General features: G+C 38.2%; 1 protein-coding gene across 1 annotated transcript in view; it reads right to left on the bottom strand.

The window, feature by feature from the left end:
• THOC1 (THO complex 1) overlaps positions 1–26,401 on the bottom strand; it is a 51,375-nt gene extending 24,974 nt beyond the window's left edge. Inside the window, exons 1-11 of the mRNA XM_025365001.1 lie at positions 26,316–26,401; positions 23,839–23,912; positions 23,685–23,745; positions 22,433–22,499; positions 18,902–19,020; positions 18,400–18,448; positions 17,894–17,989; positions 14,974–15,056; positions 13,268–13,341; positions 8,629–8,737; positions 7,150–7,281 (exon numbers count right to left, since the gene is read on the bottom strand). Coding sequence (XP_025220786.1) covers positions 7,150–7,281; positions 8,629–8,737; positions 13,268–13,341; positions 14,974–15,056; positions 17,894–17,989; positions 18,400–18,448; positions 18,902–19,020; positions 22,433–22,499; positions 23,685–23,745; positions 23,839–23,912; positions 26,316–26,369 — 918 coding nt within the window. The 5' untranslated portion in view covers positions 26,370–26,401. The remainder of the gene's footprint in view (positions 1–7,149; positions 7,282–8,628; positions 8,738–13,267; positions 13,342–14,973; positions 15,057–17,893; positions 17,990–18,399; positions 18,449–18,901; positions 19,021–22,432; positions 22,500–23,684; positions 23,746–23,838; positions 23,913–26,315) is intronic.
• Between the last annotated feature and the right edge of the window lie 1,229 nt (positions 26,402–27,630).

Here is a 27,630-nt window from a genome sequence, read left to right as displayed (position 1 = left end):
TACTCTATAGGATTAGAGAGTATTGAAAACATTTCTACAAAAAATTAAAATTCAAACACAGAAAACATAAAAAATCCCTAACATATGATTCTTTTATTTATTTATTTTTTTTGAGACAGAGTCTCACTCTGTTGCCCAGGCTGGAGCGCAATGGTGTGATCTCAGCTCACTGCAACCTCTGCCTCCTGGGTTTAAGCGATTCTCCTACCTCAGCCTCCTAAGTAGCTGGGATTATAGGCACCTGCCACCACACCCGGCTAATTTTTTGTATTTTTAGTAGAGACAGAGTTTCGCTATGTTGGCCAGGCGGGTCTCAAACGCCTGACCTTAAGTGATCTGCCTGCCTTGGCCTCCCAAAGTGCTGGGACACAGGCGTGAGCCATTGTGCCTGGCCTGATTCATATATTTTTAAACCTATGTATCTCTGACCATACCTTAACATGTTTGCTCTTCGTAACACTCAGGATGAAATAAATCAGTTAATATTTACATATTAAACATGCTTGATAGAATTGTTTTAAAAACTAATTTTAAAGTTTTAAATAATACTGTTATTAAACACTGATCTATTACAACATGCATATAAAAGTATATTGAAAACTAATAAATACTTGTATATAATAGAGGAGGGAGCCTGATTAACTCACAGAAAAAATTTTTTTTCCTCTGGGTATGAAGTCCATTTATAACCAGGTAATTTTTTTTTGCCCTCTATAGAGTCTGTCCAGGAGTCCAAAATTATTGTCCGCATCAGAGAACATTTTCTTCAAAGGTCTATTAACATTTGTAAATATGACTTCGTTATGCTTTTGTGTAATCATGACTATACACTGCTGTAAACATAATAAGAGTTCTCATTTCTAGAGGACCTAAAATTTGTAATGGTCTTTCTGTTATAGTCAGTATTAATTTCTATTACTTTGGCTAATAAGAAGGTTGGGCGGCTTCTCACTCTCTCTCTGCTCTTTGTCTTATCAAATAACTAGTCTCCTCTGCTAAGTCTTTCAGCCTTTGCCTCTCTTCAAGATTAGGCTCCAAATTCAGAGCCTACTTTGGCAGTACACCTTCTGCACCCTAACTGCCTTTAGTCTTTCCTAGAGGGCTGCTACTTGGTAGCATCAATCACTTTACTTTCTTATCTTGCTTGTATAACCATGACTTGACTCACACACAGAGGTTATTCTAAAAATAACAATGGCCGAGTATACTCTAAGTTTTCTAATATGCTCAATGATATTTAAAGAGCTGTTCTATTTGTCAGGACCAGAGTTCAAAAATGTCAGAACAGAGGGTAGTTCATGCCTTCCGCCCTGAGGACCATTACAAGTCAATTTTATTTATATTAAAAAATGTCAATCATATGAAAAGGTTTTATCTATAGTATTTATCTTTACAGGATGAGTGAAAGCATATGCTAAGACTGACACGACTGTCAGCAAAAGACTTCTAAAGCAGTGATCCCCAACCTTTTTGGCACCAGGGACTGGTTCCATGTCAATTTTTCCACAGACCAGGGGTTATGGGGTAGAGGGAATGGTTTCAGGATGATTCAAGTGCATTACATTTATTGTGCACTTCATTTCTATTATTATTATATTGTAATATATAATGAGATACATATACAGCTCACCATAATGTAGAATCAGTGGGAGCCCTGAGCTTGCTTTCCTGCAACTAGAAGGTCCCATCTGGGGGTGATGAGAGACAGTGACAGATCATCGGGCATTAGATTCTCATAAGGAGCACACAACCTAGATCTCTCATGATCAGTTTACAATAGGGTTCATGTTACTATGGGAATCTATTGCTGCTGCTCATCTGATAGGAAGCGGAGCTCAGGTGGTAATATGAGTGATGGAGAGCAGTTGTAAATACAGATGAAGCTTCACTTGCTTGCCCACCACTCACCTCCTGCTGTGCAGCCCTGTTCCAGAGCTATCTAAAAGCCTCCCATACCAAAAACAACTAATGAGATTAAAAAAAAATTGTAGGATAGTGGTTAGCCTGCCCACTTGTTAACAGCAGGGTCTTGCTTCTGCCTTCATTTGCTCCTAGCTAAGCTATAGTATATCTTATAGGAGACCTATCTTAGCCTTTACTACATAAAGATTCAACCTCTCAAATGGACATAAAAACTACAAAACATTTAAGGCAGAATGACTGTATGGATAGTTTCTTACTGCCAGGAACTTTTTTTAAAAAAATGACCAAAAGTCCTAACTAGAGGCCGCCTCTTCACGCAATGCAAAGACCAAGCAAAATTGTGAATTTTCTTTTCTCCATGAAAAAGAATGGCCTAATGACCACACTAGGGTCAACAGTACATGACTGTGGGTAACCTCACCCTGGTAACTGCTAGCCACTGAGTATTCCATCTGATCATTCTGGTCATTGAGTCTCAGATGGAAAGCGAGAGGCGTATTATTCTAAAGGACTGGGTAACCCTAAAGCCTATATCTAGTTAGTGTTGTTATACTCTTTTCTGTGAGAACTTAAAAGATCCAAAAATATATTCCTTTAACCATCATGGTAATACTCATGGTACTTAAATGTTTTGAAATGTTGTTCTACTTTTACATGCTACATAGTACGGAGGGAGGAATCCCTATAATACCAGTGCCTTTTATTTGGTATAAGTTGAACAATTAGAGGTAAAATCCTCCCTTAAAATTTCTGAGTATGACCTTGAACTAACCTTAAAGAACAGATACTTTTCCACTCCATTAAAAAATAAACAACCCAGGTAGCTCAGCACTACATTTAGCAAGTAGTATCCCTGGATTATTTTGCTCTGCTAACAAGGGAACTATACTGTTGGGCATTAGTATTTACAATCACACTCTAGGTAGCACAAAAATGTGGCACTTTGTTTCTAGGGGAAACTTCTGTCTTTAAGGAAGGAAGATACAATAATTTACAAAGACACCCATTTTATTTGTAGAACCTCTGCCTACCTGTAGTTGCCACATAACTGGCCTATCTCCAACTATAAAGTTTGTATCATCTGGCTGGGCGTAGTGGCTCACGCCTGTAATCCCTGCACTTTTGAAGGCTGAGGCAGGCAGATCACCTGAGGTTGGGAGTTCGAGACCAGCCTGGCCAACATGGCAAAAAAACTTGTCTCTATTAAAAAATACAAAAATTGGCCAGGCGTGGTGTTGGGTGCCTGTAATCCCAGCTACTTAGGAGGCTGAGGCACAATAATCGCTTGAACCCAGGATGTAGAAGTTGCAGTGGGCCAAAAAAAAAAGTGTCTCAAAAAAAAAAAACTTTGTATCAAACTTGCCAAGTATTATTTCCAGACTATCCCTAAGGAAAAGTCTGACCAGATTCATGTAACAAAACACAATGCTTCTGGATAATAATATTCCCATTGGATGGGGTCACAGGCTCTATTACAGAGATGAAATATCTAACCTTGTAATGATAAGCACTCTTCTAAACGTATTCACCAGTGAAATGATAGGCTATAGAATTATGCTCCAAATAATCACAGCTTTAGATTTCACTTTAGCTAGCTCTTACTGGCAAGGAATACAACACCTGTATCCCTGAAAAATCCAGACCTTTCCCATGACTTACCAAATCTATATCAGAAGTTGAAAGTAACATCAGGCCCAAAACTAGCGTATATTTAGGTGTGAAGGCCTTTTTGGGAATCCTAGTATACCACATAAGGTATAGAGATGCTGGAAGGCTTCTTTTAGTGCAGCAGTAAAGCTTACAAAATGTTGCATATTTTTCATGATATAGGTAACGCATTACAAATATTTTCACTTGTATATTAAGTAGTAAACACTAAAAATACACCAAAAAATATGAAGAATGTACAAGGAGGACTGTAAATTTAAGATAAAGTTGTTGCTCAAGGGGCAACAAAGGGAAATGAAGATGCAAAACATTATATGTCTCACATTCTCTTTGGTACTATTTTGTGCCTTTTTCTTATTCCTATGGTAAGTTTTAAGCTTCTCAAAGCTGCTTTTACCTTCCTCGTGGTATTAATTAATGAAATTTCAGAGCTTAATCCTGAAAGTTCATGTTCTAACTGCTGGTGAAAGCAAGTTTACAAAGATTCATAAAAGGAGAGATACTATTAGAAAGCCAAGTGTGATAAAGTGAATGGAGAATGATATAAAAGCATCAATCCCATATTCCAATGTGGAGATTTCTCTGAAAATGTTTAATCCTGCTGTTTTTCATTATTAAAATGTCTTTAGAAATGCTATTTGTTCGGGAGGCGGAGGCAGGAGAATCGCTTGAACCCAGGTGGCAGAGGGTTGCAGTGAGTCAAGACCGCGCCATTGCACTCCAGCCTGGGCGACAGAGTGAAACTCCATCTCAAAAAAAAAAAAAAAAAATCTATTAAGACATCCAGATTTTTGAAATAGCTGTCATGTCCTGAGAAATGTGGACCTATAAGTCTTAAAAGTATACAGGTCTTACTGGTTGTTTTATTTTGTAACTTTTTTGCCCTGATAATATTAAACTGACACCTCTGCATTCTAAAAAGTAGATAACCTTGGGAAGTTTCTCTGTTAAGCAAGAAGAGCTTTGGGATTTTCCTCTCCTCTTCCACATAAGGTAGAATAAAACCTTTGAATTCTTTAGTCAACCAAAAGGTTTCTATATTTGTTTCATTTAAATTAACAAATATAGCTGGAGTTTTAAAAATCCAATCTGATAAAGTCTTATTAGGTAAATTAAATCAGTTTATACTTGTTATTACTGACATATTTCTCCCCTCCTTTCTCTTCCTTTTTCCTTCCCTTTCTGCCTGCCATTTGCCGGATTTATAAAGTAGTCTAGGTTCCTCCCTGCCTCCCTTTGATCTCTGCTCTTTGAGAGCAACAAGTTGGTTTTCTTTTGGTGGTTACCCTTTTAATATACATGAAAAGGAATATTCAGTATTCCTTTCCTACGCCTGAAGATTACAAGGACTGCCATAATTTTAAATTACTCACTAAACATCTCTGCTTTCCCCTTCCATATTATTACTGTCATCTAGTTAAGTTCCACGTTAATAAAACTTTTTAATCAAAAAAATTTTAAATCATTCATGACTTTTTTGTGTTTATAGTCAATAGTAAATTTACTGTCATATTTTTTAATTTTTGTGCTCACCGTTGCCTTCTGTATCCCACTCCATTCTTATGGGTTCAATTTCCTTCCTCCTGAAGAACATCTTTGAGTAGTTTTTTTCAAAATGAGGGTCACTGAGTGGTAAGTTATCCTGGTCTTTAAACAAAAATGTCTTTCTTTCATCGGCAGTCTTGGGTATATTTAACTTGGTATAAAATTCTAGATTCAATGCCATTTTTCTTTCAGCACTTTAGTATTTCTCTACCGTCTTCTGGTATTAATGGTTGATATCTGTTAGAAATCTGCTAACAGTCAAACCGCTGTGCCTTCCCAGTATATCTGTCTTTCTTATCCCTTAGTGGTTTTTAGGTTTTCTCTGAATGCCCACAGTTATGGCATGAGGTACTGAAGTGTAGATTTATCTTTCTTTATCCTGCTTGGCAGTTGTGGCATACTTTTAAGCTGAGGATTTGAGATTTCCTTCAATTCTTTGCAATCCAGTTTCTCTACCATTCCCTCCATTTTCTTCTTTGGAAATCCTACTAGACAGATGTTGGAAATTCCCAATCTATTCACCATGGCTTTTAACTGCTCCTTCACTTAAAAAAAAAAAAAAAAACAACTGTGCTGTTTGCTGGATGAAGTTCTCATCACCTTCTTCAGTTCACTAGTTCTTTGTTCATCTATGTCCAGTGTATAGTTTAATTCTGTGTGCTGAGTTTTGGTTTCAATGATTATATTTTTCATTTCCAAGACTCCTGATTAGTTGTGTTGACTGTCCTACTTCATTTCAGCCTGCTTCTGTTTCATGATTTCTTGTTCCTTTTCAATGGATTAAGTTATCTCATCAATTATCTTTTTGAGTATCCAAAACATATATGAAGTCTTGGTCAGGCTATATATTTCATCTGGAATAAATATACATCTATCCCAAGAGTTGATTTTGCTGGTGATCCTTCTTAGCATTAGATTTATGGATTTTGGAATTTTAATTTATCAGAGTTTTGAACAGGAGCCTTTTCTTTTGGGATGTTTGTTTACTTCCTTTCCCCTCCCTCTCTGTGTACATCCTTCCCTTTCTAGCAGTTCTGCATCTGCTTCTACCAGGGCCCCTGAGTCCAAAAGTCTAGAATAAGTCTTATGATGACTTCTTAGAGCAGCTGCTTCATAAGTATACTTAGCATATCACATATCTGGTCACTGAGCAAGCAGATGGACACAAAGCTGTCTTTGTTATCCCTAGGCTCACAACTTCCTATAAAACCATAGCCCTTGGCAGAAGACTGGCAATCTTTTTTCTTAGTTTCTTTCCAAAAGTGGATAAAAGTTCCACCCTAGTCCTTGGCTTCAAGAAGCGAAACTGGCTTTGGCCCCTTGTCCCACATGGTGCACATTTAGTCTCTGTTACTTGTAGCCAAATTCCTGGACACCACCACCTGCCTTGGATAGAGAGTCCAGCAGGCCCAGGCTGCAGTTTTGCTCACTACTTGGCATTTCTGGTCCATGAAGATATTTATCTTGTTTGTGGAAGCCCAGCCTTGTCTCTTTTGTTTTCTCGTTTATATTTTACCCGTCACTGCTATGTGTTTGGAGCAAAGGGAGTGAGTCGAAACATAAACTCAATGTGCCATCTTGACTAGAAACTTTACATCATCTTGTAGCATTATATTTGAACAAAATTTACTTTTTAAAATGTATAAATAAGATTAACAAGGAACTTTTAAACCCCTTACTTGTACCTAAATAATTATGAAATATTATTTTCATATACAAATTAAATCCTAACTTGACGTTTAAAATATATAGACATGAAAGTAATTAAACTGCATTTATTCCAAAATTAGTCTACAAAACAGACTTAATGTAGAATTACTTTCACCTTTGAAATCAAATTAGTCCTACTTGTGAAAGGAAGAAATGGGACTTTCAAAGTAACATTAATCAGCTTTAACCCAAAGTAAAAATAGGAAACATTTCTATTCAATTTAAGTTAGAAAGGCTGTCAGCTAAACAGAAATAAAACAAGACCATTTCTTATTATGCTTAGTGAGAAAGAAAAACTTATACCTTTTCACTTGTTAAAAATTTTGCAAAATATACATGCTCTCCTCCTGTTTTCAATTCTTCCATCTTTTTTCTCGAGGCCTGAGTATCATCTAATTTATAACTCTTAAAAACAGCTAAAACTTCTTCAGAATACTGCAAAATAAAAATATTAGTTTTATTCGACATTGTTACCCAAATTTGTTTAGTGCTTTTCTGCATCAAAATGTCTAGAATTTACTCTCAATCATGTATGTATATTGTATATTGTAAGGCACATTAACAATAAAAATTATGGGAGTAAAAACTATTGTGGATATTTCACTTGTTGTAAAAGTAGGAACAAGTTCCCTACTCCTAAAGAAATGCGATTTCTTGGCCAGTCGCGGTGGCTCATGCCTGTACTCCCAGCACTTTGGGAGGCTGAGGTGGGCGGGTAACTTGAGATCAGGAGTTTGAGACAAGCCTGGCCAACATGGTGAAACCCTGTCTCAACTTAAAATACAAAAATTAGCCGGGCACCTGTAGTCCCAGCTACTCGGGAGACTGAGGCTAAAGGATCCCTTGAACCTGGGAGGCTCCGTCTCCAAAAAAAAAGAAATATGATTTAAGAAGTTTGTATAAGGGACAAACAGAGAAGGGAACACTTTTAAGAGTGTATAGGAATTTACCAGTGAAATTGTTTAACTACCTGTAGAAACTCTTATGTATTTCTTGTGCTAAAGACTGAGCACATAAATTCCATCAAATTCTGTTCCGTTAGAAGACAATTTCAGATTATTTCTCACTAACCACTTAATCTGAATTTGGATGGTGCTGCCCCCACAAAAAATTGCATACAAAACAAAAACTATTAAAAATAACATAACACACACCACGCTACTTTGAGAACTACCTACTTATCTTATATTTTGATTACAACAAAAAAGGATAACTGATCTTTAAGTAGCCAAGAAAAATATAAAAAATTCTTCTAAAACAGGATTGGCAAACTTCTTCCATAAAGGACCAGAGAGTAATTATTTCAGGCTTTGTGGCCTTTATAGTCTCAGTTGCAACTACTCAGCTGTGCCATTATAGTGCAAAAACAGCCACAGGTAAGTGTAGGTCATGGTAGTATTCCAATAAACCTTTGTTTACAAGCAGTAGGTCAGATCTGGCCCAGGGCCATGACTTGAGGACTTCCGTTTCAACAAGACAGCTAAAATAATTTTGTACAAAGACAGAATATATTCTGCAAAATATCATCAATTTATGTTGATAACACTCATTATATTCCAAAAAAGCAAGGCTGTAATGACTTTTAAATATCCGATTCTTACACACTACTTCACAATAATAGTGGTTTAAATATTAATTTGTAATTTAGCTTGTTATGAAATTGGTATAAAAATGTAAGAGGTAGAATAAAATAGTGAAAAGTATGTTAGACAAGGGTAAGTTTTAGCTCTATCACTGGCTATAAAATACTAGGCTTCTGACAGTCTGTCACTGGCAACTCACCTTGAGAAAAGTTTTCCATGAAATCTTCTCATAGCATTGCACGGGGTTCCTGAAGTAATCCTGAAGTGACCAGAATTTTCGATACAGGTTGTAATCAATTGGAATAGAGCTAATAAAATAAATGTTACATTACATAAATCATTTAAATTCTTTTACAAATATCTAAATATTCTTAGCTTTGGTCACAAACCATTTTCAGAAGCTAATGAAAGTTATCAGAAAAGTACACATTCACAAATACTTACATAAACTTTTACAAATCATTTTAGGGAACTCACAGACCCCAATAGACTCTCTTTATCTACACTGGTGGAGCCCCTGAATTTTGGTAGGACACATGGTTATTCAGAATTAAAGATTATGTTTCCCAACCAATCTTGCTGCTAGTATGATCATGTGATTAAATTCTGCCCAATCAGTTGGGAGCAGAAGTCATATGTGCAACTTTTGGGCCATATTTTATCACTGGCCTTTTCCTCTTCCTGCTGGCTAGAATGTAGATGTGAGAGTGAGCCACCCTGCACTACAGGAAAAACGGCAAACACCAAGAGATGATGGAAGAAGAAGGCAGAAGAAACCAGGGTCTAGGCAATCTCACTGAGCAGCGCTCCCTTACCAGCCTTGGACTGCCTGCTTCTAGACTTTGATATGAGTGGGAAAAAATCAACTTTTATGTTGTTTAAACCGATGTTAATCTGAATCTATGTTAAAAGTCACTAACTAATAACATATCCTAAGAAGCATTAGTATGAGATAAACATATATGGTACATATCAAGTTAGCATCACAAAAATAAGCCCTTTCTCTAGTGACTTTATTATGGCACTACTAATTCAACTTCTAATCTTGATGTGTCACAAATCTACAGTGTCAATACATATTCTTTTAATTTTTTTTTTGTTTTTAAAGGAGTCTCGCTCTGTTGCCCAGGCTGGAGTAGAGGGCAGTGGTGTGATCTTGGCTCACTGCAAGCTCTGCCTCCCGGGTTCAAGCGATTCTCCTGCCTCAGCCTCCTGAGTAGCTGGGACTACAGGTGCCCACCACCACGCCCAGCTGATTTTTTGTATTTTTAGTAGATACATCATCGTGTTAGCCAGGATGGCCTCAAGCTCCTGACTTCGTGATCCGCCCACCTCAGCCTCCCAAAGTGCTAGAATTACAGGCGTGAGCCACTGTGCGGCCTATTCTTTTAATTTTTAAAACAGCTAATATCTGATAAATGGCTAGTATGTGAGGCACGTAAAAATCAACAGTGAAGAACACTGACAACTTTTAACTAACCAAAATCTAAATCTAGTTCTTGCCAAAGCTTTCATCAAGAATTAGTAGTATCTGAAAGAATCTAATGGGCAGGTTTACTTTCACTCTTCCTAAACTTTTCCCTAGTAACAACTGGGAAAGTAGGAAAACAATGATCTGCACATTAACCTCTCTCTATAATTAAAGCAGCTTAACTGATTTACAACAGTAAGATTATACGTCTGGGTTTTCTATGAATTGGGTTTTTAAAAAAAAGCCACAGCCTGGGCGTGGTGGTTCATGCCTGTAATCCCAGCACTTTGGGAGGCTGAGGTGGGCGGATCACGAGGTCAGGAGTTTGAGACCAGCCTGATCAATATGATGAAACCCCATCTCTACTAAAAATACAAAAACTACCCAGGCGTGGTGGTGCGTGCCTGTAATCCCAGCTTCTCAGGAGGCTGAGGCAGAAGAATCACTTGAACCCAGGAGGTAGAGCTTGCAGTGAGCTGAGACTGCGGCACTGCACTCCAGCCTGGGTGACAGAGCGAGACTCCGTCTCAAAAAACAAACAAACCAAAAACAAAACAAAACAAAACAAAAAGCCACAAAAAGAACATTACCTAAAATGTTAAATAGAGAAAAGAAAAAGCACTATATAAATTATTTACATCCATGAAAGAACAAGAACCAGTATTTGTATAGTTCCACATTTGATAAAGAATGTTTTTGAAGTGCCTGTGCACACACACACACTAACAAAATGTTACTCAGTTACAACATGTAAGATTGAATATAATACCTCTTGAAATGTAGTACCAGGAAAGTCTGTCTCTTAAAAATGGGGCTAGTTCTAACAGAGAATGAGAATCACGCAACCATTATATGTTCCTTTTGTCTCAATTGATAAGAACTTCACATCTAATTTAATGCTTGATACCAATAACAATGTTATTCCAAGTTGCTAATTACCATCTCCTACCTGTAAAGGCTTTTGATCTCTTCCCTTTTATCTTTAATTGGCTTGGTGGGTATCTGAGGCGTCTCACAGAATAAATTTTGAAGTTGTGTTAAATATTACTGTTAGGCAGTTTTTATAGTTGAGACATTAATATATTTTTTAAAACTTAAAGTCCCCTCTCCTAGATGCTGTCCCTTGCTCTTTTCCTTCACAGCTGAATAAAATTCTTCAAAGAGTTGTCTATACTCCATGTCACCACTTCATTACCTTCCCATTCACTCTTCAACCCACTTGCAATTTGCCTTCCACCTTCACCACTCTACAGAAACTTCTGAATTTTCTGTTTATCCACACAAAGCAAATGTAACCATTTATTGTATTTGCAAATAATAACAAATCAGAGACCCAGTTACTATGTAAAATAGAATGTCTTGTAACTATTTTAACCAAAATACTCTGGAAAATTTGATACAGTTTTTAAAATGTTGAGCTATTTTATAGGATGTTACACATTGAAATTTCTTAACAAAATGTTTACTGGTGTATTTCAGCCAAATCTGAATGGACTTCATATTGTGGGTACATGGGTAATGTGTTCCGCTTTGTAAATTACAGTGCCTAAGACCATCTGCTGTTTACAAAGTAATTCCTCATATATTTTCTCCCTCTATTCAACATTAGTGACTGTGACAGAGAGAGGCAGCTGAGTGTTAAGTCTTATTTAAGGGATTTACAAACATAACCAACAGGGATGAACTGTCTATACAGTCTTAGGCAAAATCTAATTAGACAAAACTGCATTGGTCGGTGCCTTTGGGGCCATTTACACTTCAGGTGACTCATTATCTTGTAGCCTACTTACTTGCCCCAGAGCCCTGATGTTGCTCAGGCCAGACCCTAAAGCCTATTCCATCCATGCATAATGAATAAATATGTCTCTAAAAAAAAATAACGATAACAAATAATAGCTACTAGACACTGAATAGACAATATTCTAAGTGCTTTACACTTACCACTACATATAAACAATTAGTGCCTTAATAGACTATTTCTGATCATCGTCTTATTTAATCCTCTTAACTGTAGAGTGTAGGTGGCATTACTACATTTTAAAGATGTTGAAACATGACTAGGAAGTATTGGAGTTAAGCTTGGAGCCACACCACTTCTAATGTTTCTTCTGGAGATGTGTTTGAATTTGAAATCTGGGATGCCAGAAACACAGGGCAGATACAGGAATCCCATCTTGATCTTCTAAACAATAATGGAAATTCTTTCAATTATAACTAATGACTCTCATCATCTCAGACACCTGGAAGAGTGCCAGTGAAGGAAAATTTTCCTTAATACCTTCTCTTTTCTCTTGCTTATTGCTTCTAAGCCAGTGCTAGGAAGAAATTATGGCAGGTCTTCAAATAATGATGTTTCCTTCAATATTGTTTTACTGTAACGTTGATGAGGGGAAAAAAAATGGATTCCTGGCTGGGGCCATGGTCTATGTGAAGTTTGTATATTCTCCCTATGTCTCTGTGGGTTTTCTCTAGGCAGTCAGATTCCCTCCTCCATTCCAAAGAGGTGTACATGAAAATAACTGGCACGTCTAAATGGTTCCAGGATGAGTGAGTGTGGGTGTGTGGGTATACACACCACGAGAGGATGGCGTCCTGTACAGGGTTGGTTCCCGCCCTGCGCTCTGAGTTGCTGTGACAGGCTCTGGCCACCCGCAACCTTAAACTGGAATAACTAGGCAAATAATTATCTTACTTGTTTTTATTAATCTTTCTCAAATGCATGTGTAGCTCACATTTATTCAATGTTTAATAACAGAAGCATTTTCATCTTTATCTAGGAGATTGGTGATTGTTTTTGTGACTAGAAATAGGCCATAGGAACCTAACTTTTGTTTATTAGCCTATGGGGAAATTGGTTTCATTATACATCGTTTCACTTAATGTTGCAGTTTCTAGAACCTATCTATGCCACTGAGGATTGCTTCTGGAAAGAAAGCACAGGGCTATAGAGGAGGAGATAAGAAACAGTTTTAAGAGCAAGGGGAGAGAAGGCGGAAAGGCTTCTTAACCTGCCTATTTCATTAAAAGTTGGCCCAATACACACAGGCACTGGGTCCACAAGTTTAATAGAAGGGATTAAGGGGAGGAGCTCCCACGGCTGCCTGTGGTTGGCTTTTCAAATGCTGGGATGATGCATAGGGTAGGCTATATAAACAATGAACTGTCTGTACTCAATATAGAAACCAGCGGATAAAGCCGGTTAGTGATTTAGGATTTATTATTTTAAGTAATATGCATGAAAATTACAAATGAAAGAAATTTCTTATAATTTCTTTCCTCCTTGCCTATATCCTCACCCCAGAGAGGATACTCAATAAATTAAGAGATTACCTCTGTAAGTCAAAAAGCTTAAGCTCTGAAAACTCACCACGTTGTTGGAGCTTCCTCATCTCCCATTTCACCTTCTTCTACATCCATTCCTTCTTCTCTATCTTCAGTGTGCTACATTGAAAAAAAATGTATAGCCTGTCATGAAGCAGTCATCAGACAGGAGATAAATACTAGAATAATAGGTCAGCTACACATTCCTAGGCAACCCCCAGTTACAGAAGTCTAGTCACTAACTATCTAGACCTATAGTTAATCTGTAAGGCAATCAGAATTTTACCTGACGGACAGAAGAACTCAAGAGCAGTATGACAATGATATAACACAATCGTGAAGACAGTAGAAAGTTTCAAATTTGCATTTCTAAACATAATCAATAGATTCCCTCTGGGAATAAAGGCCTAAATGTTTTGGAAATGCACAAAGACAGTTCAACAATAAAATGAGCAAATAGCATTAATAGGTAATTCACAGAAGAAAAATAAATCCCAATCAACATATAAGAAGTTCCTTAACACCAATAATGATCAAGAAAATGTAATTAAAACTAAGAAGACTTATTTTTCAAATATATACATCAATTAAGCCAATATTTTTAAAAAATAGATAATTCACACTGTTGGGGTGAGGCTGTGGGGAAAAAGGGAAGGCATTCTCCATGTGCCACTGGTGGCTGTATAAATTGGTATAACCTCTTTGAGAAGTAACCAGGAAATAGCTATTGAAATATGAAATATGCATATATTTTAACCCAGTAATTTTACTTACTGGAATTTATCCTAAAAAGACATCTGCATAATTGATGTAGATGATGCAGACTGATGCAATATTATATACTACCTGGACACTAACTTTTTTTTTCACTATCAGACATAATCTAAATGCCCACAGGCAGAGAAATGTGATATATCCACTCTGATATATCCATTTACCAAGGGCCATTTAAAAATGAAGATAAATCTAAATCTTAAAGGAAGAAAGTGAATTTCAGAATAGTATGAATGACCTCATTTTGGAGAAAAACAACATGTTTGTACATATACCCAAAAAGTCCTGGTATGGTGAGACACAGAATGCTATGAGTGGTTATAGAAATAATAAAAATTTATAGAAAAAATACATATTCTGCAAAAAATAACCCAACGTTTAAAACAGAAAGTACATCTATTCTATAATCTACCTTACGATTAACACTATCAAAACAGAAAGTACAGCTACTTCGTTAATCCACTTTAATAGAAAGCTATGCCATAATCTACCATGGTCTACCTTGGATTACAGAATAACTGTACAGTCTATTTTAAACACTGCTTGAATTTTTTACATACATTATTTCTGTAAGTTGGAAATAAAGTCAAAAGTTTTTAAATTTTTGATGACTTATAGGCTCGTTTATATGATTTTTTTTTTTTTTTTTTTTTTTTGAGGCAGGGCCTCCCTCTGTCACCCAGGCTGGAGTATAGTGGCATGATCAAGGCTCACTGCAGCTTGACCTCTCTGGGCTCAGGTGATTCTCCCACCTCAGCCTCTCAGGTATGCTCTGCTAATTGTACTTTTTTTGAAGAAATGGGGATTTGCCATGTTGCCCAGGCTGGTCTTGAACTCTTATGCTCAAGTGATCTGCCCATCTCAGCCTCCCAAAGTGCTGGGATTACAAGTGTGAGCCACTGTGCCTGGCCCCACATAAGTTATCTTAATAACAAACCTGCAAATACGTTATCTGAGAAGGTTTCGAATCAGCCTTACCTTCTGACCCAGGGTGCTTTCCTGCTCATTGGTATTGAAAACAGTGACATTTTCCAGATTAAACTGACTCTGTAAGTTAAGACCTAGTAAAAAAAACCAAAGGAGATTCAAAGCAAGTCCAGTGACACCTAAACTTACGTACGAATGTAACTTGTGTCATAATCAAAACTACAAAATGCTAAATCCATAATTAAAGAGCAGTCAAAATGAACACATTTGATTTTCAAATCCTTTCAAAACTTCATTTCTTAAAAGTACCTTTGGAGTATGGACATACCTTGTTTTGTTGCTCTTCATAGTTTCTTGTTTTTTAAATAAATTGAATGGCAACCCTGTACCATGCAAGTCTATCAGCACCATTTTTCCAACAGCATATGCTCACTTCCTCTGTCACATTTTGGTAATTCTCACAATATTTCAAACTTTTTCATTATTATCATATCTGTTACGATGATCTGTGATCAGTGATCTTTGAGGTTAGCATTGTCATTGTTTTTTGCCACAGATTTGTTTTTTGCCACAAACTGCACCCATCTAAGACAGTAAACTTTTTTTTTTTTCTTTTTTGGACAGCGACTCACTCCTGTCACCCAGGCTGCAGTGCAGTGGCATGATCATGGCTCACTGCAGGCTCAGCTTCCCAAGCTCAGATGATCCTCCCACTTCAGCCTCCAGAGTAGCTGGGACTACAGGCAAGCACCACCAGGCTTGGCTAAATTTTTTTGTATTTTTAGTAGAGATGGGTTTTCGCCATGTTGCCCAAGCTGGTAAGACAGCAAATTTAATCAATAAATGCTGTGTGTGTTCTGACTGCTTCACTGACCAACCGTTCCCATGACTCTCTCTCTCTCCTTGGGTCTCCTTATTCCCTGAGACAAGACAATATTGAATTTAGGCCAACTAATAACCCTACAATGGACTCTAAGTGTCAAGTAAAGGGAAGAGTCTCACATCTCTCACTTTAAATAAAAACCTAGAAATGATTAAGCTTAGTAATTAAAGCATATCAAAAGCCAAGACAGGCTGAAACTTCTCTTGTGCTTAACAGCCAAGTTGTGAATGCAAAGATAAAGTTCTTGCGGGAAGTTAAAAGTGCTACTCCAGTCAACATATGAATGATAAGAAAGCAAAACAGCCTTACTGCTGATACAGAGAAAGGCTAAGTGGTCTGGATAGACAAGCAAACTAGCCAGAGAAAAGCTTTAACTCTCTTCAATTCTGTGAAGGCTGAGAGGTGAGGACACCACAGAAGAAAAGTATGAAGCTAGCAGAAGTTGGTTTAAGAGGTTTAAAGAAAAAAGCCCTCTCTGTAACATAACAGTACAAGGTGAAGCAGCAACTACCAGTGGAGAAGCTGCAGTAAGTTATCAGAAGATCTAGCTAAGAACATTGATGAAGGCGTCTACACTTAACAGATTTTTCAATGCAGATGAAACATTCTGATATTGGAAGATGCCGTCTAGGACTTTCATAGCTAGAGAGAAGTCACTGCCTGCCTTCAAGGAACAGGCTGACTCTCTTGTTAAGGGCTAACGCAGCTGGTGACTTTAAGTTGAAGCCAATGTTCATTTACCATTCTGAAAATCCTGGGAATTATGCTAAATCTACTCTGCCTTGGGCTCCATCCATAAAAAGACAAACCCTGATGACAGCACATCTGTTTATAGCATGGTTTACTGAACATTTTAAGGCCACTGTTGAGACTTACTGCTCAGAAAAAAAAAAGATCTCCTTTCACAATGTTATTGCTTATTCACAATGCACCTGGTCACCCAAGAGCTTTGATGGAGATGCACAAGGAAATTAATGTTGTTTTCATGCCTGCTAATACATCATCCATTTTGCAGCCAATGAATCAAAGGGTTATTTCAACTTTCAAGTCCTGTTATCTAAGAAATACATTTCATGAGGCTATAGCTACCATAGTGATTTTTTTTTTTTTTTTCCTGAGACGGAGTCTCGCTCTGTTGCCCAGGCTGGAGTGCAGTGGCCAGATCTCAGCTCACTGCAAGCTCCGCCTCCCGGGTTTACGCCATTCTCCTGCCTCAGCCTCCCAAGTAGCTGGGACTACAGGCGCCCGCCACCTCGCCCGGCTAGTTTTTTGTATTTTTTAGTAGAGACGGGGTTTCACCAGGTTAGCCAGGATGGTCTCAATCTCCTGACCTCATGATCTACATTTGAGAAGATGTGCTCATTGCTACTGGAGTATCACTACTTCTGCGGCCCTCTCAGAGACCAGAGCTAGGAAAGACATATGTGTATACTAACCATACTCAGGCACTACTGTAAGCTCTTCACGTGTTTTAATTCATTTAATCCTCACAACATATAAAATAGGTGGTATATTAGCCCAGCATTAAGAAAAAGAGAACTGAAGCAATGAGATATTAAAATCTCGCATATCTGAACCGACTGGGGAGGGGGAAGGCTCTGGAGAATAAGCAATGTCCCATTTCAGGAGCTAGAGAGTGGTTATACAGTATTTGTTTCATTATTATTTGCTTTATGTACTTTTCTATATAAGCGTTATATTTCACAATAAAAATCTGTTAAAAAAGAGAAATGAAAGGAAGTCTATATAGCTAAGTAGTCGTGACTGAGAGAGAAAATGGAAACACAAAAATAGGCATACATTATGAAATATGGATGTGACGGTTTATATCTACATGTTTCAGTGTGATTCAATTGTACATTAATAAGCTTTGAACTTAAAAGAATCCATGACTTTGTTTCAAGATTACCTGTATTATATACTAGGACTGCTATAACTATTTATAAGTAAAATAAAATAAAGTGACAATTTCTATGATGTCTTTCAACTTTTTAGAACCATTTTTCTCATTATCATGACAGATTTTAATCTATTAAAAACTGGAAAAGATTTTCCCGCAGAAAACTCATTTAATGCATAAAAGCTTACCTGATTTCTCAGACAGTGGGAAAAGCCTGGCCAAAAAGAGCTGAATCCGTCCACAGAAGACTGTATTCTGGGATTTAGACAATCTTCTTAGGAGATCTAACAATATATGAAAATGAACGTTACACAGAAAAGATAATTCTATGTTTATTACAACCATACCTAAAAGTTTCTAAACCAGTTTGTCAAGAGTATTTTCCTAAAGCAGTAGTTCTTAAAATGGGGGCAGAAACCACTGCCACAAAAAAGTACTAGAAATTAGGAACAAAACAAGTTCAACATGACATGGAAAAGACAAACTTTACTACATGTTTCTGACTTTCATTAAGTTTATGCCCAGAACAAAAACAGCTTAAAGTGAATGAGTTCTAATAAATCAGATTGTTAGTTAAAAATACAGATACCTAATCTATTTTTAAAATGTTATCACTGGTATTTAATTCAACCATGTGTTTTTCTGGGCATATTTACATTTTAAAAAGCTATCATTTAATCACTCAATTACTTACCATTGCACATACGTAGTAAGTAATTTTTCCCAGCAGAATAGAATGTATTCTGAAATTAAGATGGAAATTATCACTCTTCTTCTGAACTTGTTACACATTCTTCAATAAGTTGCAGGAAGTAAAATATTAAAGAACACTAACATGCACTGAGAATCTACTATGCCACTTTCACTTTTTTAAAGCAAATAACATTTTCAATGAAATGAAAATATTTTCAGATATAAGATAAGAAAACATGATACTAACTGTTTTTAACATGTGAAAGTGTGAATTTTCAAGTTAGTTTTTATTACTCAAATTAAATCAAATTTTGTATTTCAAGTTTTTCTCCACACATGGTTTTTACTTGGCTCTCCCAAGACAGCAGTAAATAATTTTTTCATAGGCACAAACTTGTTGGCGATCAGCAATACTACAAATAATTTCTTTTTTTAAATCTACCCTCAGAACTCTGAATCTACAGAAATACAAAGTTAGCAGGAAAAGAAACTAAGGCACTTACTGATTTCCAAGTAGCAACATTTTTTTCCACAAAAGTGAATATTGTGTCACACTGATCCAAAGGAAGACAATCCAAAACATCTCCCAACAATACAAAAGGTGTAGATGCGGTACAAATACCTTCAAGTGGAGCACAAGCCAGTTTAAAAGTTTAAAAAAACATTAGAGTAAAACAGCCTATGAAAAATAATACTGAAGAATATCTTAAAAGGTACACTTTGTTACTCATAACAAAGTTTTAAAAGGACAAGAAGTGGAAGCAGCCTACAAGTCCCCAAACAGGACATATTTAAGTAATTTTTGATATGTGCACTCAGTAACGATGACAATAATTCTTGACAAGATCTAGAGCATTTACTATATGTCAGGCACACTAAGTACTTTACATATACTAACACATTTAATCCTTATAACCCTATGAAGTAGAGCATATCATTATTTGCATTTTATAGAATGGGAAAACTGAGACACAGAGAGGTTAAATAACTTGCCCAAGATCACAGAGCCAGTAAGTGGTAGAGCTGGGATACGAACCCAGGCAGTCTGGCTCCACAGTCTGTTTTCTTCACCACTAAGCTATTCAAAAGAATATAATGCAGCCAATTAAAAACGATGGTTATAACGACTATAATAACTTGGAAAAATGCTTAGGATATAATGCTAAGTGAAAAAGGCAGGATTCAAAATTGTATGTACATACGATTATGACAATAAAAAAATTCTTAAAAGACTATAGAAACTAAAACCATTATACCAGATGAATGGTTTTTAAAAGTAGAGGAATTATGAGTACTGTTTTCCCTTTTTCTCATTTCCAAATGTTTTGTAGTGTTGCTAAATTGTCTTTGTGATTTGAAAAGATTATCTTCAAAAAATAACAAGATTTGATATTAACTATGATTTAACATTTAAAATAACAGTATTGTTTCAGGGGAAAGAATGGAAAAGTAGAAAGTTACTGTTTAAAGAACAAAATTAAGATTTTCTTAAGAAAAGGTCTATTTAGTCTATTCAGACTACCTAGAAATACTTTTATATCCCTACTCATCCTTCCTTCTATTTTAAGGCAATGGGTACTTACTAACACTCATAAGTGTTTAAGAAAAGTAGTTACTTAGGCATGGTATATGGGGAAAAATATCTAGGGTGATCTAAGTCCAAAACAGTGCATTAATACACTATATCTAGAAAAAGGAAGAAATCTTTCCAGCTGTACTCTGCACTAGTAAGATCATATCTGGAACGTGATGTGAAGGATATTGCCGAAAAGCAGTGGTGGAATAAAACAGCAGATTTCAACTCAATACAAGGGAACACACCAATAACCACACTTGTCTAACAGGACTCAAACAGTGAGCTCCACTAATGAGCATGATTCAGCAGAGGTTGAATGACCACCCATCAGGGATGTTACAGCAGGGAAGCGGTCTAGGCCAGAGATGAGACGGGACTAGGTGACCTCGAAAGTCCCGAACAATACTTAGATTCAATATTATATACCCTGCACATCCAAGAGATTTGAGAAGCATACTCTCTGCCCTTAGCTGCAGTACAGCCTGGAATAAGTTAACTCACATTTAATAATTAGAGAACTTTTTCTAGATTCTACTACCAAAATTCTGAGTCAGTAGAACTAAGCAAGGTTTGGGAATCTCATCTAAAAATAGATTCACTGGTGGTTCTGATGAGCCAGCAAGTCTGGGAACCACTGGGTTACAGTGTGATTCCCCCAAGAGCTTTCACAACCTGTGTCCCAGCTTCCACACCAATCTCTCTCTACCCTTACCTGGGCCACAGACATCCCTCCCTAGTTCCCACTCCGCAGCTCCCAAACACCATGACATGTTCATCCTTCCATGGTTTTGTTTACAATGTGTTTTCTGTGTAAATACTCTTCCTCCTCTTTACCACATGGTAAATTTCAACTCCATCTTTCTAAGCACAGAGTGAATGTCTGCTCATCTAAATAACTCTGGTATCTTGAAGCAAGCTACTTCATCTATGCTTTTGAAGCACACTCTACATAAATACACTGTAGCATTTGGCACATCCTAACCAGTGACCTTTGAATGTAGACTATGAGCTTTTTAAGGTTAGGCATTTTCATACGCTTTAACCAGTAGTGTCTCACACCAAACAGAAGCTCAATAAATATCGGCCAAATTGAATTTAACAAAATATATTTATGGATAATTTAAAAACATGTCACATAAGCAAACAATTATAATCTGTCTCAAAAAGAAAAATTCTCCCTAAAATAAAAATGCATTTATGCCTTTACAGTTTAAGCTCTTAAGTCCTTATCCTTCTCAAAAGTTCCAAGTATAGACTAGACTTTGTACAACTTCTTCATTAAAAACATCACCAGCTGTACAAGAGTAATGTATAAAGTTAATCAATGAACTAAGGACACACTGAAAATTGACAGAAACTAGACAGGAACATTACATTGTGGAACTTACCTAACAATGCCTAATGAATGAATGAATGATTAGGCAGCTTGTATAAAAGTTTAACAACGTGAATTTATGAACTTAAGTTCACAAAATAGTTTGCCCCTATACTGGGAGGTGTGTGCCAGTTTTTAATAGAAGCATCAAAATAACACATAATGTGAATAATGCTTTACAGATTAAAAAGGAGTTTTCATATACATTATTTGAATTAATCAAATGAGTATTTTAACCAAATGGTTAAAGAAGAATGCTAATAAATTAATTTTTTATTTCTTCTTTCTGCAAGTATTTAATGAGCTCCCATTATGTGTTAGGCACTGTGTACTATGTGCATTGTTTACCCAGTCTTCTAAAGCTATCGCATACAGCCATTTTAACAGGCCCCTGCCCAGTTTTCCTGCCAGCAGTCACTTCAAATGGAATCATTCATCTGCAGCTGCTCTTTAGTATGGCACCTAATGCCCTTTATAAATGGACCTAACCAGCTTCTTTCCTCATCATTCTCATTGTCCTCTCCTCCTCCTGCTCTACACAATTCTCTAGCTACTCCCTTCTTAGTATGTCTGACAAATTCTTCATACTTCACATTCTAGTTCTCATGTTCTTTTCTAAAATCTCTCCTGATTCCTTTAGACTGAAGTTTAGAGAGACATGTTGGCTCTATTCCCTCTAACTACACTTCATTCCCACTTTGACCATAGTACTTACACCAAAGTAAGGCATGCATACATCTGTTTCTTCCATTAGCTCCACATAAGCAGGGGAATATGTTTTATTCACCATTGAATCTCCAGGTCCTAGCTCAGTACCAGGCACATAGTAGATGCTCAATAAAGATTTACTGAATGAACAAAACAACTGGAGAACAAAGAAAGTGCCAAAATATGCACTGCATAATAGAGATGAGAAATAAGAGTGAACTAATTCAATTGGAACTTCTTGGCAAAGCTGGGAGTCAGGTAGAACTTGAAGAATAAACAAAATCAGATGTGGAGAAGTATGGGGAGAAGACGTTTTAAATAAAGCATGTCATGTCCAAGACTACTTTAAACAAAACAAAACAGAACCATACTTACCTTCAGTTACTCCCCCAATAGCAAGAGAAATAATAGCTAAAACGTTTTCACATGATGAATGATTTATCTACCAACAGAGGAGAAACAATTTAATTTAGGGGCAAGAGTTCAGACTAAACTAGGTAACAGTAAACACATGTACTCTGATATTATATTGACTATCACAAATACGGAATACTACATTTCTTATAGAAAATATTTTCTAATATGAAGTTACAAAAATTTAACAGTAACATATAGAATCAGTAGTTGTAGAAGTATGTCAAGTAACAGGTAGGTGACTCACTCAAAATCCAATGGTCTCAGGAAAATGGTTATATTAGTAAGATGAAGGCTATAAGCTAATCAAGGACAGAAGTGCTGACGCCATAACTCAGCCAGTGGCACAGGGCAAAGGCAGGGCTAGGGGAATTAACTACTAATACACCCATGCGTCTGAGGGGTGGTTTTAATAGAAGGAAGGCAGTGCTTAGGTTTTATAAAATTATAATAACCAGCATTTACTGAACGTTCATTAAGTGCTGTTTCATATACAATAACACTGAAAGAACGGTATTTTCCCTTTCAAAAGAAACTGAAGCACAGAAAAGGAAAATAACTTGCCCAATGCCTTTCAATGGAAGAAAAGGAAAGAATCATTTTTGAATCAGAATTGTCTGAGAGAAAGGGACACTGTATTATGGCCAATAGAAGGGAATATAGCTTTTGGGGACTCAACCTTTGCTTGATCAAGAATAAACTGTTGAAACTTCTCCTTTCATAAGGTGCCCCATTATTGGTAAATAAATTCAGATTTTTCATGGTTAGACTTCTCTAGTGAAGTTGGAGAGCCCTTATTTATGTAAGTTTACTGATGAGGAGGATGCCAGAGGAAAATGAGGGAATGGAATCCCAGCTCCTAAGCTAAATATTCTTGGACTAGACCTTTCATGCCACTACAGGATGTGTCACTGTTTACATGGGAAAGTGAGAGAGCCCACCTTCACCTCTAGTTCTTCCTAAGACCTCATGTCAATTTTTCTTATCTCACTTGGACAGGGCTCTTGTCATTTATTAAACCAAACCCTGAGAATGTACCTGTGCTATCAAAATCCTTACAGAACTCGTATACTGTCAAGTCAACTTTTACAAAGCAGAAAGCTTACTCTAAAAAAAGATGTTTAAATATCCATTCTAAGAAAAAAAGCAATTTTTAAATAACATCGTTTATTAATTTGTCAGCAAAATTTTAACAATGGAAAAACATACTTACAATTTCTTCTTCTAGAACACCTCTGAAAGCTTGGTCAAGGGTACATTTTTTTTCATTTTCACTATTAAAAACAAAAGACATCCTCATTTTTCAAACAGCTCAGGGTATGTATAAAGATTCAGGCAAGTAGTTTTCATAGATATCAATGCCTTACCTGCCAGGTACCTGGCTGAAGGTACTTAACAATGGCTTGATGTTTTTGTTGTTCAAGGCCTCTCTGGTAGACTTCTAAAAAAAATTAAAATGGCAAATACTTGTAGAGATTCTGCTTCTTATTTGCTGAAAAATATATCATTCATTGATAGTGTATCTTTCTAACTAAAAAAAGCTTATACCTGGGAAAAATTACCTATCAGTCATTCTCTCAGTAATCCTTATTCCAACGCTACTTAATGATATGGATACTCATCACTTTAAATTTGGCAAGAGCTTCCTTGCTGGGCTTTTTCATTCTAGGTTTTCCCTCCTACTATCTCTTTAAATATCATATTCATGACAGTATTGTTTAAAAAAAAAAAATCTCTAAATGGCTCCTTATTTGCACGTTTTAGTTTTGAAGCTTCATAGCTTCCTCAAGGTCCTTGATAATGTTATCCCACTCAATTTACCCAACCTTAATTCCCAATACTCCCTAACACATACTTTGCACTAAAATCTAGTCATTTTTCATCATTTTCTATCAAACTCATTCTAGTGTATTCACACATTCATGTTGCTCTTCCTACCTGCTCATCCAAATTCTACCCATTCTTCCACACCCAGGTCAAGTCTTGCCTCCTCTAGGAATCTTGTTCAGTCCCCGATATGCAGCACTCAATAAAATCATGCTGACAATCTGCAGATTGTCTTAAAGGAATCATAACTTAAGACAAAAATACTGCAAAAGGCATTCATTCTATGAACACTCACATACACTTAGAAAGTCATCTTATTACCTCACAGGAATTACATTTATCCAAAACGTGTCCATTCCTTGCTCTGCCACTAACAGGCTGAGTAATTTGGGGCCTGTCCCTTTATCTCTTTGTGCTTCATTTTCATCACCATTTAAATAAGAGGGTTGTTGTAGATTTTTACTACCAGCAGCAGCTGTAGCGGCATCATCTAGGAAGCTGGTAGAAATGCAGAATCTCAGGCCCCCTTCCAGACTTACTGAGCCAGAATCTGCATTTCACAAGAAGCTTGAGAAACACTGAACTAGATGATCTCCAATTTAATGGTCCTTTTCAGGCCTAGTACGAATTTTTTTGTTTGTTTTTTTGAGATGGAGTCTCCCTCTGTTGCCCAGGTATTGTGCACTGGCATGATCTTGGCTCACTGCAACCTCCGCTGTCTGGGTTCAAGCGATTCTCCTGCCTCAGCCTCCCAAGTAGATGGGATTACAGGCGCCCACCACCACGCCTGGCTAATTTTTGTACTTTTAGTAGAGACAGGGTTTCGCCATGTTGGCCAGGCTGACCTTGAACTCCTGACCTCAGGTGATCTGCCCGCCTCCGCCTCCCAAAGTACTGGATTTACAGGCGTGAGCCACCGCGCCCAGCCGCTAATATGATCTTGGATAGTCCTAACAGTTACTCTTAGCAGGCTTTCAAAGCACCAAAGATTGCAGCAAAATGCACACAAGGAAAACGATTATGATGACATACACAAAACAAAACCCATTAAAAAAAGTGTGTGTGTGTATACATATATATACACACACACATAAACAAGAAAACTACTTACTACAAAGGATGAATTTTTCTTTCACAGAATTTTCATCCTGGCATCCCTATAACTACCTAACCACAGCTGAATACCTGAGTAGTTGAATGCCTTGAAATGTTGGTGCAAATGCTAGAGACTAATAGAGTCAGGTAACTTAAAAGTGTTCTTCATACTTACGTTGCCGTGACGAGCAACATAAAAAGAATAGAGTGTCTAAAGTCAGAAAAACGAGTGAAGTCACAAGTTTTTTGGGGATGTCAGCTTCCATCTCATGTACCAGGAATAATCAACTTAGCCTGCTTCACAGTGTTACTCTAATAGTTAAATGAGAAAGTGCGCTGTCAAGGGTTTACCAAATGCTCAAAACCACCCTTCCACATTGAGCAAGAATAAAATAGCATCTAGTTACCCTTCCCAAGGTGCTCTATCTGCGTTTTCCCGCTTAGGATCTCCTCATTGATCTCTTAGGAGGAGACACGGTGGGTTAAGGGGTGGTGAAGAGACGGCGGGAACAAGCACTTGGCAGCTCGGAAGGCTGGGGCGGGAGCCAGGTCTTTGGACTGAAACCACTCCCACCCTCCCCCTCCCCTTCTCGAGACACCTGCCCCACTAAACGAGCTGAGGGGATAGACCCGACCAGAAGTAGTCTGCAGGTGGGCACTCCAAGCGGGGAGCCGACGCGCCCAGCACGCGGAGTCCGGGGACCCGCTGGCGGGTGGGCGGAGGCTGACAGCCCAGCCCGCAAAGAAGAGGCGGGTAGCGCGTCTTTCCCTACCCCTCAACCCACGACGGGGCCCGGAGCGGACGCTGAGGCGGACACACCTCTGTCTCGCTTTACCCCAGGGCAAAAGTCGAGTAATTTCAGGGAGAAGAGGGCAAAGCATAGCGCCGGGTCAGGCCTGCACCCTCCCGCCTACAGCTCACCGTAAACCGCGTCCGCGCTTCGGGCAAACTGAAGAGCGGCGGCGTCGGAGACATCTTCTCGGCTGCGCGTGCCCGCCACTGCGCTGCGGCGCTTGCCGATGACGTCAAGCCGGGAGCAACGAGACTGCCGTCTCTCTGAGCCCGGCTAGAGCGGCCTGTGAACACCGGGCGGGCGAGCTGGTAGTGGGGAATTTCCGTGGCGACTGAGTTCGGGTGGGCGTTGGGCGCCTGAGTCAGCCAAACAGCCTAGTCGGGGTTCTTGGGTAGCCCTTGGGGTGAGGGGACTTGGGCGGCCTAGGTCTGTAAGCTCTGCGCTCCCAGGCGTGGAAGAGACTGGCCGCGCACCTGCGTTTCTGTGGTTTTCCTGGTTTGGGGAAAGCGGGTAAATGGCGGCTGGTTGCGGCTAACTGGGCCGCGCGAAAAGGTAACCCAAGGCAGGTGGATTACCTGGGGAAACGGCTGGAGCAGTGGTCCTGGGCCGCCGGTCTGCGGTCATCCCGGGAGATTAAGATTCGGAGTGGTGATAGGCTCCGATGTATGAGCCCTGTGGCTCAAGGGCACTGCTCTCTCTTCTCCGAAATAGAAATAATACCTATCTCACAGAGCTGTTGAAAAGCTCGACTGAAATAATGACCGCAAGTGTGAATTGTAAAGAAAAGTAATAGTATTTATTATTAAAAGGTCTCTACTGAAAGAGACCTAGGAGGAATGCAGTTCGCGGCGCTGATTGGAAAACGGGTGGCGCTGCGTCCTGGGCCGAGGCTTCCCTAGCAAAAACCATGTCTCCCTCACCATTTCGTCCCTTGCCTCCCTTCCCAGGAGAGACGTGGCCAATAAAAGCCGAGTGGCAGTAACTCTTAAGTTGGAGTTACACGGTGGAGAAGGAAGCACTGACTCAGACTCGGGGTAACTTCCTCTTATTCCCTTACACGTGTATCTTGTTCCCTTCTTCGAAGTCTGTAAATTTAAAATCTTAAGCCCTCCAACAACTGAACAGACCCCCTTTTCGCCAAGGAGACACCAGAAAAATCTTAGCAACCGAGTGGCCAGACATAACGGGATGGGAGGTCAGATGGAGCTGGTTATACCCTCCCCCTTTTGTGATTTAGAGGAGACAGCTGACTGGCCACACAAAATAGAGGCCGGGAGCGGTGGCTCACACCTGTAAGTAATCCCAGCACTTGGGAGGCCGAAGCAGGTGGATCACCTGAGGTCTGGCAAACATGGTGAAACCCTTTCTCTACTAAAAAATTACAAAAAGTAGCCGGGCGTGGTGGAACGCACCTGTAATCCCAGCTACTTGGGAGGCTGAGGC

The sequence above is a fragment of the Theropithecus gelada genome, chromosome 18 (assembly GCF_003255815.1).
Source record: "Theropithecus gelada isolate Dixy chromosome 18, Tgel_1.0, whole genome shotgun sequence".
Taxonomy (NCBI): Eukaryota; Metazoa; Chordata; class Mammalia; order Primates; family Cercopithecidae; genus Theropithecus; species Theropithecus gelada.
This window is presented reverse-complemented; position numbering and strand designations above follow the sequence as displayed.